The sequence below is a fragment of the Fistularia commersonii genome, chromosome 24 (genome assembly GCF_037954325.1).
Source record: "Fistularia commersonii isolate RoL2024-O1a breed Wild chromosome 24, RoL_Fcom_v1.0, whole genome shotgun sequence".
Lineage (NCBI taxonomy): Eukaryota > Metazoa > Chordata > Actinopteri > Syngnathiformes > Fistulariidae > Fistularia > Fistularia commersonii.
Genome location: NC_141307.1, coordinates 653795 through 667125, shown reverse-complemented (window position 1 = coordinate 667125; position 13331 = coordinate 653795). Strand labels below are relative to the sequence as shown.

The 13331-nt window shown below is 49.4% G+C and overlaps 1 protein-coding gene across 2 annotated transcripts in view; it reads left to right on the top strand.

The window, feature by feature from the left end:
- The window catches only part of LOC147219572 (zinc fingers and homeoboxes protein 2-like), a 60541-nt gene extending 49023 nt beyond the window's left edge, over positions 1–11518 (top strand). For both annotated transcript variants that reach the window (XM_086171171.1, XM_086171172.1), the window contains 2 exons: positions 2930–3090; positions 7078–11518. In XM_086171171.1, coding sequence (XP_086027297.1) covers positions 2930–3089 — 160 coding nt within the window. In that variant the 3' untranslated portion in view covers position 3090; positions 7078–11518. The remainder of the gene's footprint in view (positions 1–2929; positions 3091–7077) is intronic.
- The last annotated feature ends 1813 nt before the right edge of the window (positions 11519–13331 follow it).

The following is a 13331-nucleotide window of genomic DNA, read 5'->3' as shown; positions in this document are numbered from 1 at the left end:
GCACCAATGACCACTCTCTCATTTCTGGGAATATTCTGCATCACTTCATCCAACTCATTCCAGAACTTCTCCTTCTCTTCAGATTCACATCCCACCTGTGGTTCATAGCCACTAACAACATTGAGCATCACACCTTCGATTTCCAGTTTCAGACTCATAAGTCTATCTGACATTCTTTTCACCTCTAGGACGTTCCTAACAAACTCCTCCTTCAAGATAACTCCTACTCCATGTCTCTTCTTGTCAGCACCATAATAGTACAACTTAAAGCCTGCTCCTAAGCTTCTAGCCTTACTACCTTTCCACCTGGTCTCCTGGACACACAGTATCTCCACCTTCCTTCTCTGCATCATGTCCACCAACTCTCTACCTTCTCCTGTCATAGTCCCAACATTCAAAGTACCTCCTCTCAGTTTCAGGCTTTTGCCTTTCCTCTCCTTCTACAGCCCAGTTTCCAGTGGTACCCTGCAGGTTATCTGCACCAGTGGCAGTCGTTGTAGATCCGGGCCTCTACCCGTCCGATTTGAGCATCAGTCATTTTTAGCTTTTTTAGCCAGATACTCTTCCTGGCGCGACCCTGCTAGCATTTCACCCCCAAAGATCTCCAGCTCGAGATCCTTCAGGACCTCAGCCTCCTGGCTCCCGCCACCGCCAAGAAGCATCTGATAGCGGTTAGCATCAGACGGTTTGATCCCCCAGCTCTTTTTTTGTTTGTATCTCCTCCATCCTCCTCCCCCTCCTCTGGTTGCCGTGCCGACAACACCGTCAGAATTTTTTTGGGGGGCCATTAGGACGGAATCCAATATCCCCGCTGTCAGCGGGGCGGGGCTTTAATTGGCCCCCGGGGTCCCGTCTGGAAGAACCTGCGGCGTCTGCACAAGGAAGGGAGAAGGTCCACCCCCAAAAAAACAAAACAACCACATTTCTGTGAAATAAAACAAACTTTGATTTAAATCTTTCCAAATAATCAATCTGGAATCGGGTTATCGATCCCTGAAAGGGAAATTGATTTTTTTCCTCGAAAGTCCGAACAGGCGTCGTCATGGTTACCTGGTTCCACTTCTTCAGCTCTTGTGGACCAACCCGGGTTATAATATTAATATTATAATATTATAATATATTAATAATCCCCCCCCCCCCCCCGCAGGGATGATTGACAGCTCTGTTTTATTTTTAGACCCAAACCTCGTCTCGCCTCTTTTTTTTTTTTCCTCTTTGTTCGTCAAATTTAATGAAAATAAAAACATCATCCGATGGAAACCTGACGGACCTTTTTTATTGTTTTTTTTTTTTTTTTTTTTTTTTTTTTTCAAAAGACTGATTTAATAAATGGAAAAATAATAAATAAATGAATTAATATTATTATAAATCATTTTGATTTTCAAATGAGACAAACCACTCCATTCCCCTTGAAATTTCTCCCGGCCAATCAGTTTGATTTTCTATTTCTTTAATGCAAATTAAATTAAATTAAATTAAATGAAAAGAGTCCAGCTGTTTTGGCTCCTGGAACAATAATCCTCTTCGTCCAAGAGTTGCTTTATTTAAATGCGTGCCTGCATTTTATCATGCTGGAAAGTAGAGTTCAAAAAAAAAAAAGACAATTTTTATTTTTCGATCCAGAATTATTACGGGGAAAATAAGAAACGTCCCTTCAGACATTTTAATTTGTGTGTCGGGGAGGAAGAGGAGGCTCGGCCTCCGCGGAGCCGTTTCCCTTTTATTTGCATGAGTTTGTAATCAGGCAGATTAATATCTGTTTTCCACGAGGAAGAAGAAGAAGAAGAGACGCCACAAACTAGGAATTAATGAGAAAAGTGAGAGGAATCGTTAAAAAATATCAGATAATGAAGGAAAATGAAAAACAGGAGAGTTTCTGACTGGCAGCTTGTCCACTCCAGGGGGACACAGCCACGCAGTACCTGAAGGAGTACCTGAAGGAGTACCTGAAGGAGTACTTTAAGTAGTAACCGAAGGAGTACTGTAAGGAGTACCATAAGGAGTATTTTAAGTCGTACCATAAGGAGTACCTGAAGGAGTACTTTAAGTAGTACCATAAGGAGTACCATAAGGAGTACCTGAAGGAGGACTTTAAGTAGTACCTGAAGGAGGACTTTAAGTAGTACCTGAACCAGTACTTTTGGAGTACCTGAAGGAGTACCTGAAGGAGTACTTTAAGGAGTACTTTAAGGAGTACCTTAAGGTGTACTTTAAGGAGTACTTTAAGGAGTACCTTAAGGAGTACCTTAGGGAGTACTTTAAGGCATACTTTAAGTAGTACCTGAAGGAGTACTTTAAGGAGTACTTCAAGGAGTACCTGAAGGAGTACTTTAAGTAGTACTTTAAGGAGTACCTTATGGAGGACTTTAAGGAGTACCTGAACCACTACTTTTAGGAGTACCTGAAGGAGTACTTTAAGGAGTAACCTAAAGGAGTACTTGTGTCCACGGGTCAGTGTCCTGGGCTAAACATTGACATTCAACTGGCTTCTCTGAGTGTGACTGGGTGTGTGTGTGTGTGTGTGTGTGTGTGTGTGTGTGTGTGTGTGTGTAGGATGTGTGTTATGGCGGCAAACAACTCTCCAGTTTGTATGAAATGTGTGCTTCACTGTGTAACAATGTATGTATGTGTGTGTTTGTAACAGTGTTTCTGTGTCACTACTGTAACAGTGTGTGTGTGTGTGTGTGTGTGTGTGTATCTGTGTGCAACATGTATGTCAATATGACATACATGTCACTGAGACAGTGTGTTACCGTGCATGACTGTCTCAGTATGTGTGTGTGTGTGACTGTGTTACCATGCACGACTGTCTCAGTGTGTGTGTGTGTGTGTGTGTGTGTGACAGTGTGTTACCATGCACGACTGTCTCAGTGTGTGTGTGTGTGTGTGTGTGTGTGTGCCAGTGTGTAACGTGCGCTCGTCCCCGCAGGCTGAGGCAGCAGCAGGTGTCGGAGGTTCAGCCTGGCGGTCAGAACGGCGGCGTTGTGGGCGGAGCCAGAGGCTCCTTCTCCAGCTGGTTGGCCGGCGGGCCGGAGCTGCTGGACAGAGACAAGATGGCGGAGGACGGGGGGGGGAGGCTGACGGCGTGAGGTCAGTTCTGATGCGGCTTTACTCACACACACACACACACACACACACACACACTGAGACAGTCATGCACGGTAACACACTGTCTCACACACACACACACAAGTGGCTGCCACTGTACCAACCACCATAGCAGAGAGAAAACACGAGTGTGTGTGTGTGTGTGTGTGTGTGTGTGTGTGTTAGCTTGATGGTACCAAGAAGTGTATTTAATTTCTATGAAACACACATAAAAACACACACACTCACATACACACATACACTCCCTCTCCTTAACGTACACACACTCACACACACACACACTCACACACACACACACACACACTCCCTCTCCCTAACGCACACACACACACACAGTCCTTAGCGTCCCCTGATCCTGCGACTCGGTGAAGTCATACATGTCCTGGGGGTTCCAACCTTCTGGGTCTTCTGCTGGTGAGTGGAACATCTGCCTCCTGACCCGTGGATCCTGTAGAGCAACGCTGAAGACCCGATCGTTAGCCGGCGGCGGCGCAGAGCTTAGCGCTTCCTCCTCCAACCAGAAGGTCTCTGGTTGGAGGCCCTCCTCGGTGGAGGCTCCATGTTCTGCACGGGGTTCCTCAGGGTTCTCCGGGTTCCTCTCGCCGTCCAAACACATCCAGGAGACCCTTGGAGTCCTCAAATACAGGATAGGCGGGAATTGGTGTCCTTCTCTTAACCTTCTCACTTGGAACCTTCTTGGATTCCTGCTCCAATTTGTAGTTTGTAGTTCGACTCCATGTTTGTAGTTCAAGCAACAAACCAGTTTGACACTGGATTTTAAATCCAGGAGCGCACTTCCTGGACACCTGCCAACACAGTCGTGTGTGCGTGTGCACGTGTGTGTGTGTGTGTGTGTGTGTGTGTGTGTGTGTGTGTAATCTCCAGGCTAGTCCACCCCCATGTTGTTATTACGGTGTAATAACCAAAAGATGGAGCCGCCTCACTTCCTTTCTCTCCACTCCAAGGCAGCTGCTGGTGGAAAGTCCTTCAAGCTGCACCTCTCAGCCGCAGTCCACACACACACACACACACACACACACACACACACACACACACACACAGCAAACTGTCCTGGAACATCAGAACGTTTTCATCATTAATGGATCAAATGAATCCACGGCTTCATTAGCAGCCAAGTGTCGTTGCAGTCGGATAAATTTAGCGCAGCGCCGTCGGCCTGTCGGGTGGAAGCACGGTTCAGCGTGAGGAGGACGTGGGCTGAACGTTGCGGAGATGATGTTTCAGACGGTCTGCTAGCATTAGCAACGGATTCACACTTGTGTTTGTTTTCAGGGGAAACCCAACGTGGAGCTTTGGAGCGAAGGATGGCTAACATGCACCTTCGAGGTTTCTGCACCTTCAAGCGTTGGGTATCTTCAGGCGTTCACCTCCTTCTTCTGGGTTCCTCTGAGCGCAGGGGTTTCCTGAGCGTCCACCTCCTTGGACTGTTCCGTTCCCTCGAGTTCCTTCGATGGTTGGCCTCCTTCAGTTGGTTCCCTGGTGCCTCCTGAATCCAAGGTTCTTCTGCTACTTGATTGACCTCCAGGTCGCTTCCCTTCCACCTTGTGTCCTTTCAGCTCCATGGAAAGGAGCGCCGATCCAGCCTTCCTTCTTTTCTCTTCTGAGTTCCCTCGTCCTCGGCGCCCTGGCTTCTTCTAGAGCCGCCGTAGCTGAATGCCAACTTGCACAGAGATATTTTGATTCCAGGTGAAGCAGGAACTTGTTTTCAGTTTCCTGAATGTTCTTGATGTTCTAGTCGATGTTGGCGCGGAGCCTGGTCACGGGTCCTCCTCTCCGCCCTGGTCTTGCGAGGCGGTCGGCTTGAATGAAGACTTCGCTTCTCCTCGATGAGTCTCAGAGTTGGGGTCAAATACCACGAACAGCTTGAAGGAAACCAAGCCTCCCGGAAGAACCCAAGACCCGTGGGAGGAATTCGACGACTTCTTGAGGGAACTTGAGACGAAGACATCAAGACCCAGGGAGGCTGGAACCCAAGACTGGGAGTACTCTAGATTCCTAGAGGAACGCCAAGACTCCCAGAAGAACCTGACACCCCTGGAACCCACTCAGACTCCTGGAAGGATCCGGACTCCTGCTGGTGACGGGGGGCGGGTCCTGATGCATGCTGTCACCACGGTAACAGAAAGCAGTCTGGGGGGTGTTTTTGTCCCGCCTCAGTAATCAGAGCAGCTCTGGGGCTCGTTTTAATCAGGCTGGCCGCCGCGGTATCCCATAATAACTTATCAGCAGTCATATCTTATAGACCAAGGCTTAATTGGCAAACGCCGCGGTACCTCGAACCCCCCTCACCTCCGCTGCCACCATCAAACTAATGTAGGGCGCCGAGGCGGCAGAGACGGCCTCAGGTGATGAAGCTCCACTAGACTCGTTTTCTCCTCACTGGGTTCTTGTCAGCTTTCATTTTGAAGGGTTTTTTCGGGTGTCAGACATCCAACGCTCGCTTCCTGCCACCAATGAGCACCACCCTGAAGGAAGATCCAGGGTCAGGTAGCTCCAACAGATCCAGGGATGTGACCGTGGGAAGGTGCCGCTTTGCAGCTTTTTGGTTTTCTTTGCTTCAGAGACAGTTAGCTTATGCTAACGTGACCCCCCCTCCCCGAGTCTCTTCTGCTCCGACCTGGTTGGAACATTGACGGTAACGAGACTTGAAAAAAATGGAGTGAAACTTTCCACTAGCGTGTGAGGTCATTGATACATCCCATCTGCAACCGAACCACGGCTACAAACAAAAACAAGTCTTGAAGAAGAGGCGGTGAATCAAGGCCCCTTTTTGACGGTTGAGACAGTGTCACTGCACTGGGCTACCTTGGAGCGAGGCTACCTTGGAGCTAGGCTACCTTGGAGCGAGGCTACCTTGGAGCTAGACTACCTTGGAGCTAGGCTACCGTCGAGCTTCATCAACGGCAGCTGTCAGTAGATAAACCTGCTCTTTTGGCAAAGCTGCTGCGAGCTCGTAGCCTCGTGCTAGTTAACATCCGGGGTCACCGATTGTAAGCATCGCTTGGGAGCTCCAAAGCCCCTCGGAAGGTCTCGTCTACTCTCGAGGTCCCAACTGTCATTTCCCGTCCCGCCGCCTCCGCCGACTGGCGCGGCACGCTCCCTGTCGGCCATATTGGGCGGCCAGCTGTTGGGTTTGCGGCGTCTGATTGCTCAGCTGACGGAGCAGCTGCTCGCAGTTTGTCCAGCTCCGGCTCGCAGCTGATGACTTCATCGCTCCAAACATCAACAACCAGCTCAGAGGAAGTGGCGAGGGAAGAACATCGATGAGGAGGACGAGGGGGGAGGGGTTCTCCAGGGGCTCCTGGTGAAGATGATCTTCATTCACCTCTTGTTTGACTCGTCCAGGTTGACCCCGCCCCCTGACCCTGGTGTCAGCTGGCTCCGCCCACCCCTTTGACCCAAAAAGTATGTTAGATGGATGACTGAATGAATATTTATAGTATGTAAACACATTTGTGGCAGCAAACGTTGGGTTCTGCAGGTCCCGTGTGAACCCAGATACTCCTGGTTGGAACTTCAGAACACAGAACAAGATAATGGCGTGAAGAGAAGCTCAACAAGCTGACCCTGATTGGACAAACGTTCTCCAACATCCCTGTTTGGTTTTCTTTCCATAAACACGAGAAGATACTTCTTTCCAGGAGGTTCCAGAAGAAGCACCGAAGGTCCTGCTCCTGAGAGCCGAACCCCGGCTGACGGTCCTCCGGGTTTTTCCAGAGTTCTGCGGAGGAATTTCCCTCATTGTTGTGTTGCGCAATCGCTTAATCGCTTCTAAGAACGCCGGACTTTAACGGGGATTAACGCGCTCGTCGGCGGCGTTCTGTAACCTGCTCCGGTTCCAGGCGGCGCCGGCCGGGGAACCTTCTAGACCCCGATGTTCTCCAGCTTTCGACGCCTCGTCTCAGCCGGACGGATCCAAGCTAACGCCTCCGTCTCTTCTGGTTTCAGGTGCGAGTCGGATTCCCCGCCGTCGCCGGCCTCTTCCCTGCTGGAGGCTCGCCGGAGGAAGCTAACGCAGAGGAACTTTCTAATGACACGTTTTTATCACTTGATTGTTGCATCGCAGGTCGCCCGACCCCTGGACTCTTTGACCTTTGACCCCCTCCCTCCACACTCTCCCCATCATCAAGCTGGAGTTTCTTTAGTCCCAACCTGAATTGGACCCCCAGGTCCCGACACCTGGACTCGCGTGAAAGGGACGATCCGGCGGCAGATTTCAGGCGTAAACGACAACCATCGCTCATATTCCCTTCCCAATCCGACGCTAACGTGCTAACGGCGCTAACGGCGCTAATCCTTCTCCGCCTTCTCCGCCGTGGCAGTCTGACAATCAGGACGAAGAAGAAGGTCCCGTCTCGGAGCTCCGAGCTGGTGGGCTGGAATATTAAAATATATTTTAATTATTCGATGGGTCTCCGATGCCACGCCGTTGCCGTCGGCAACCGTTTCACTTCTGAAATCTGCGTCGGACGTCCCTCTAAGAGGAGGATCGATCTGCACTTTAATCATCGTCACTTACGAACCAATCAACCCCGGGGTCGGCGCCGGCCGGGGTCGGGGTCGCTAGGGGGGTTGTGTTGCCATGGAGACCCGGAGGGGGCGGGGCCAGACGGGGCGCATTCGCGAAAACGCGAACTTTGGAAGAAACACAAAACGCCGAGTGCCAAAGCTGGATCTGCTGCATCACAGAACACCTTTCCTCCTCCTCCCCTTCCGGCTGTAAATAGGATGTTCTTCGACAAATTTGCTAAATTTTTTTGGGCAGGAAAGAAAAAAAAAAAAAATTTTTGGTTACATTTTTGTAAAAAAAAAAAACAAACAAAACAAAACAAAAAAAAAAAAAAACAACAACCCAAAAAAAAAAAAAAAATCACGGAAGCAACTCGTCCGAATCCCTCCGTTTTCCCATCGCCACATCCCTCGCTCTCTCTCGGCTCTATTTTTTATTCTATAGACTTTTATTAAAAAGATGGACCTGACAGGACGAGTGTGTTTGTGCACCTCGTCTTCTCCTCCCTCTCCTTTTAATTTTTTTTATTTTTATTTTTTGGTTTTTTTTTTTTTTTTTTTGGACGGAACCAGAGTGGAACCACTACAGAAGAAAAAGGAAAAAAAAAAAAAAAAAAAACGACAAACTGACGGACCACTTGGCAATACTTCAGTCGCTTCTTCGGATCTCGACCGGCACTGGACGTCCGCCCGACCCCCCCAAACCACCCGAACCCCGAATTCCACGGGGGGTTCGGGGGGTTTCGGAGGGTTCGGGGGGGGGGGGCTGGGAAGAAGAGGGGACTTCGCTTCACGTCAGATCATTTTTACAAAAAAAAAAAAAAAAAAAAAAAAAGCACCTTTGGACCTTTTTTCCTTTTTTTTTTTACTGTGCTGAAGTGAAGTCAAGTGCTATTACTATATTATTACTATATTATTATTATTATTATTAATATTGTAGCCACTCTGTCTGCAACCCTTTTTTTTTTTTTTTTTTTTTTTGGAAGAAAATCAAAGGAAAGAAAAAAAAATGAACTTTTAAAAAAAAAAAAAAAAAAAAAAGCCGATCTGCACTTCTGGTTCTGGCGGGATCATGTGACCGCCGAGGGGGGGGGGGGGTATTTGTTTGGGAAACAACAAAGGGGGAAAAAAATGCAGAAATAAATAAAAATACATGAACTGGTAAAGGATTCACACAACAACAACAACAACAACAACAACAACAACAAGAACAACCAGATCCGCGCTGCTTCTTTCCTCTTCACTTTCCTTTTCTTCCCCCTCTTTTCATTAGATTTCTTTTTCTTTCTCCGTCGCCACCCCACACACACACACACACACAGACACACACACACACACACACACCATAGCATCTTATCCAGTACATAATGATACGTTGGCTTGGTAGTCGAGGAAAAAAAAAAAAAAAAGAGAGAAAAAAATATTAATAAAAGAGAACTAGTTCCATCCCGACAATGAAAAGAATAATAGTACAAAACAAAAACGACAAGAAGAAAAAAAAAAGAAAAGAAAAAAAAAAAAAAAACGCTTCTTTCTTTCTGTCTTTGCTTCTGCCGCCGTCGTGTCCTGGTCCCGAGCTCAAGATAAGGCTACGTTTATCTGAAATACCTGTAATTTACAAACACGCAAGCCAGGGCTGGCCTCAACCGGCGTGGCGGCGATTGGGGGGAGTTGGCGCCGTCCAGAGGGGGAGTCGACCTGAAGAGTCAAAGAGTTTTTATACGTGGATCCGACGCAGAGTCGGAGGGACGGCGATGTCATACCGGACTCCCGGCATCCGCAGAGTCGGAAGGGAGACCGGAGTTTAAGGGGAGTCCGAGTAAAGTCGAAATTTTCCGAGAAACAAGGATACCGGTCGGTCAAAGTCGTGGTTTTTTCGGGAAAAGTCGTCATTTTTGGGGTCGCTGGTCCACTAGAGGTTCAGGGGTCGGTCCAGCCCCTGCTGGACTGGGTGCTCCCTGTGCCGGTTCTCCTTCTGAAGGTTCTCCGCCACCCAAGTTCCCCCACCTGGGTTCTCCACCGCCCACCCACTGAGAAGGATCTGACCGCCGCACTTATTTACGTTGTCTAAAGTTTGGAGGAGACACTTTGTGATTCGGTCAAATAAACAATCACATCGTCGGCAAAACATGACATCAAAGTCCGCTTTGACTTTTCTCACTTGGTTTCTTGAACGATTACGACTTTACTCCCCTTGAATTGCAGCTCCATCAAGCGGTAGCTCTCCTTAAATTCCACGCAAACGTTTCGCACCCAAGCCTTCTCCCGGAATTCGCCAAAAAAAGTTTTCCCCGTAGTTTTCTCGTTCGTACGACTTTACTCTCACGTCCCTTTGTCGTCGTTTCTCGACGACACCGCCTCGACTTCCCCTCCTCTCGGCCCCGACGCCCCTCGCGTTCCTTGTGATCCGACTTCCCGGCGGACTCGCCGGAGGTCCGGGGGTTCGGACGCCAGCCGTCGCTCGCCTCAGAGACACTTTTATTTTTCAGACTTTTATAGTGAAACGGAACTATTTTTCTGAAGGAACCGTTGAATGTATTTCCTTTGGCGGGGTTCGGAGGACGTTTCTCACACCATGAATGTCGAAAGATTTCGGGGCGCCAAGTAGGCGACCGAGGGCAGGAACGGCGGGACAAAACCAGAAGAGTTGACTTTCAATCGTCCCTTGAGACATGAGCTTGACATCGATGGGGAAAAAAGCTTCGCCGAAACTAAACCGACTTTGTTTGTCCGTTTGGTTTGTGATCCGTCAAAGCGGTCAGGGATTTCAAGGGCCAGTTTTCGGCCCCAAAATCAACTATTCAAGAAAAAACATCTAGAGAGAACCACCTAGAGATGATGGATTTTATGCGAAAACGGCTTCTTTTCTGGGATGAAGTCACCTGACCTGCCCTGGGTCACCTGACCTGCCCTGGGTCACCTGATCCACCCTGGGTCACCTGACCCGCCCTGGGTCACCTGACCTGCCCTGGGTCACCTGACCTGCCCTGGGTCACCTGATCCACCCTGGGTCACCTGACCCGCCTACGGTACGACCTCGAGTCTTTCCCTTGTTCTCGTCAAACTCGTGTTTTCTCGCGTTACGGCGTTTCTCCTTCGCGCGCCTGGTTTCAGCTCCTCGTCAAACCGCGAAAAGAAGTCGAAGACCGCGATCAATATGTTGATTTTGCCAGGATCCCATTTCCTGCCTGGATGACGTTCACCGATCGAAGTTCTTTCAGCAGAACGCGTCCAAGAAAGAGTACGACTGCATGGATCGGTTGTTCTCCGAGTCTCGACTCAAAAGTCGCAGAAGTCGATTTATGGCGACCGTTCTGGATTCCTTGCATGATCCGAAACGATCGCCAAGTTCGTCGTACGATCCGTCGGTCCATCGGCTCGCGGTTTCGACGTCCTCGCGAAAAACCAGGCGCACGGAAACTACCTTCGTTTTGTTTTGGTTACGAGAGTTGAGGCCAGCCCTGCGTCCTAACTGAGGTTCTGCTTCTTCCTCTTCTTCTTCTTCTTCTTCTTCCTCTTCTTCTTCTTCTTCTTCTTCTTCTACTGCTACTTCAATATCAAACAAACCAGCTCCGGGCGCGGAAACAGGCCTCGAACGCCTTTCAAACCTCCTCGCCATTTTTTCGCATACCAGCACCCCCACCCCCTCCCCCCAACAGGGGGCGCCTTTTGCCAATCAGCTCCTTGGCTGCAGTTTTGAAGGCGGCGCCTTGCGGGTCTTGTTCGTTTCCTCTCCGGATGAAGCCGAACGGTCCGATTCAGCCGCAGTTTCTGCTCCAGAGGTTTGAGAAGGTGATTGGGGGAGTGTTTCTGTCGCCCGACTCGCAAAAACAACCTGTTGATGTCTGCTGTATTTCAATAAAACACAGCCTTTTTCAAAGGGTAAAGCCACGTCCGCCTCGTTCTTTCAGCCCACCGCCGACTGGTCCGGTCCACAAAGGCAAAGACATCCCGGTGCTCTTTCCCAAAATGTGTCCAAGGGAAGCCACTCGGTGCAGTTCCAACCCCCGGCCTGTAGGGGGCGCCGTGATGCTGCCTCAGGGATGCGAAGAAGAAGAAGAGAAGAAGAACAAGACGACGGCGCGAGCACATGGCTCACCGTGAGACGCCGCTTTTGTCATTGGCAAAGGGCTTAGCTGAGCATACAAGTCAGGGGAGAGGCGACCCGTTTTCATGAATTAGTGAACTCACGCTCAGACATTTTTAGAACTTTCTGCTGCCAAACTGTGGTCCGATCAAAGACCTCTTTGTCTTCTGCCGGAGACGACACCGAGCCACGGAGGTGAGTGGATTTGAATGATGGCATTTTCTCACGCGGTGGACAGGATCTCCTTGGACCATGATGTTCGCAGATGACACCGTGATCAACAGGAAAGAAGTGAAGGAACATCTTGATAGGGCAGAGGTATGCTCTGGAAAGGAGAGGAACGAAGGGTCGCCTCAGCAAGACAGAATACATGTGTGAATGAGAGGAACCCAAGAGGAACGGTGAAGCTCCAGGGGGTGCAGATCAAGAAGACGGAGGACTTTCAGCACAAAGGGTCAACAGTCCGCAGAAGGTGGAGGAACGAGTGCAAGCAGGTTGGAAAGGCTGGAGGAAATTGCAGAAGGTGGAGGTGAAGGTGGAGACGCTGAGGAGAAGCTGGAGGCGGCAGAGATGAAGATGTGGAGGTTCTCCTTTGGAGTGAGGAGGATGGAGGGGCAGCACATGGCAGATGTTCTGGAGTCATACCAAGACGGTTTGGACACGGATGGATGGATGGTGAGTAGACGGAGATGCTGCGGTTGGAGCTGCCAGGCAGGAGGTCTGGAGGAGGCCAGGAGGTCTGCCGGTGTGAGATGAAGGCAGAAGATAGGCTGTGAAAGAACTGGTGTCCTCATTAAAAGAAGCTTGACCTTCTTTCTGAACCAGACTTGACCTTCAGTCCCCGTCGAAGGAGGAAGCGGTGCAGCTGAGGGATGCAGGGAAGGTGTTTTATTCAAAATTTGAAGAAAACGAACCTGGAGACGTCCAAAGATGAGGAGCCGCATTAACTCCTGAAGGTTCCCCTTCAGGAGGTCCACATCAGTCCAGCATCTCCTCCCTCCATCATCACTTCTTCTTGGTGCCTAAACAAGAAGCAGCTCCGGAGATGGAACAGCACCTCAAGAGGATCTGCTTTCTTTAGACCAAGAGCTGGAATGGGGACCTGAAGTAGATCTCAAAATTAATCAATCAATAAATTTGAAATTAATTTATTGAAAAAATCCACATTTTTTTGGACGATTTTCAGCTCATTTCTCCGTCTTACTTTTAATTTACTTTTCCCTCATGTTTAAAACCACCGCTGTATTTTCCTGCGACGTTTGGTCGCATTTTTTTTTCAACCTCCAGAAAACTTTATTCCCTTAAATTCCCTTCATTTTCTTTTTTAACATCCCCCAAGACTGTTAGCATAGCACGAGCGGAACCCATTCGCAGGCAAAGTCGGGCCGTTAGCACGTCGCTAACAGCTATGCTAACAGCCGCGGCGGAGCGGGAAGATGAACCTCCTCCTCCGCGGCCGCTCCGGATGTCGGTCACGTCGCGGCGAAGAAACGCCGGCTTCTCAGAGGAACCGACGGCGCCGCTGCTCATTTCAGATAAGAAGGAGAAGAAAAGGTGAGCGGGCGAAGGTGCGTGAAGAATACCGAGCGGATCTTCTATCGAATCG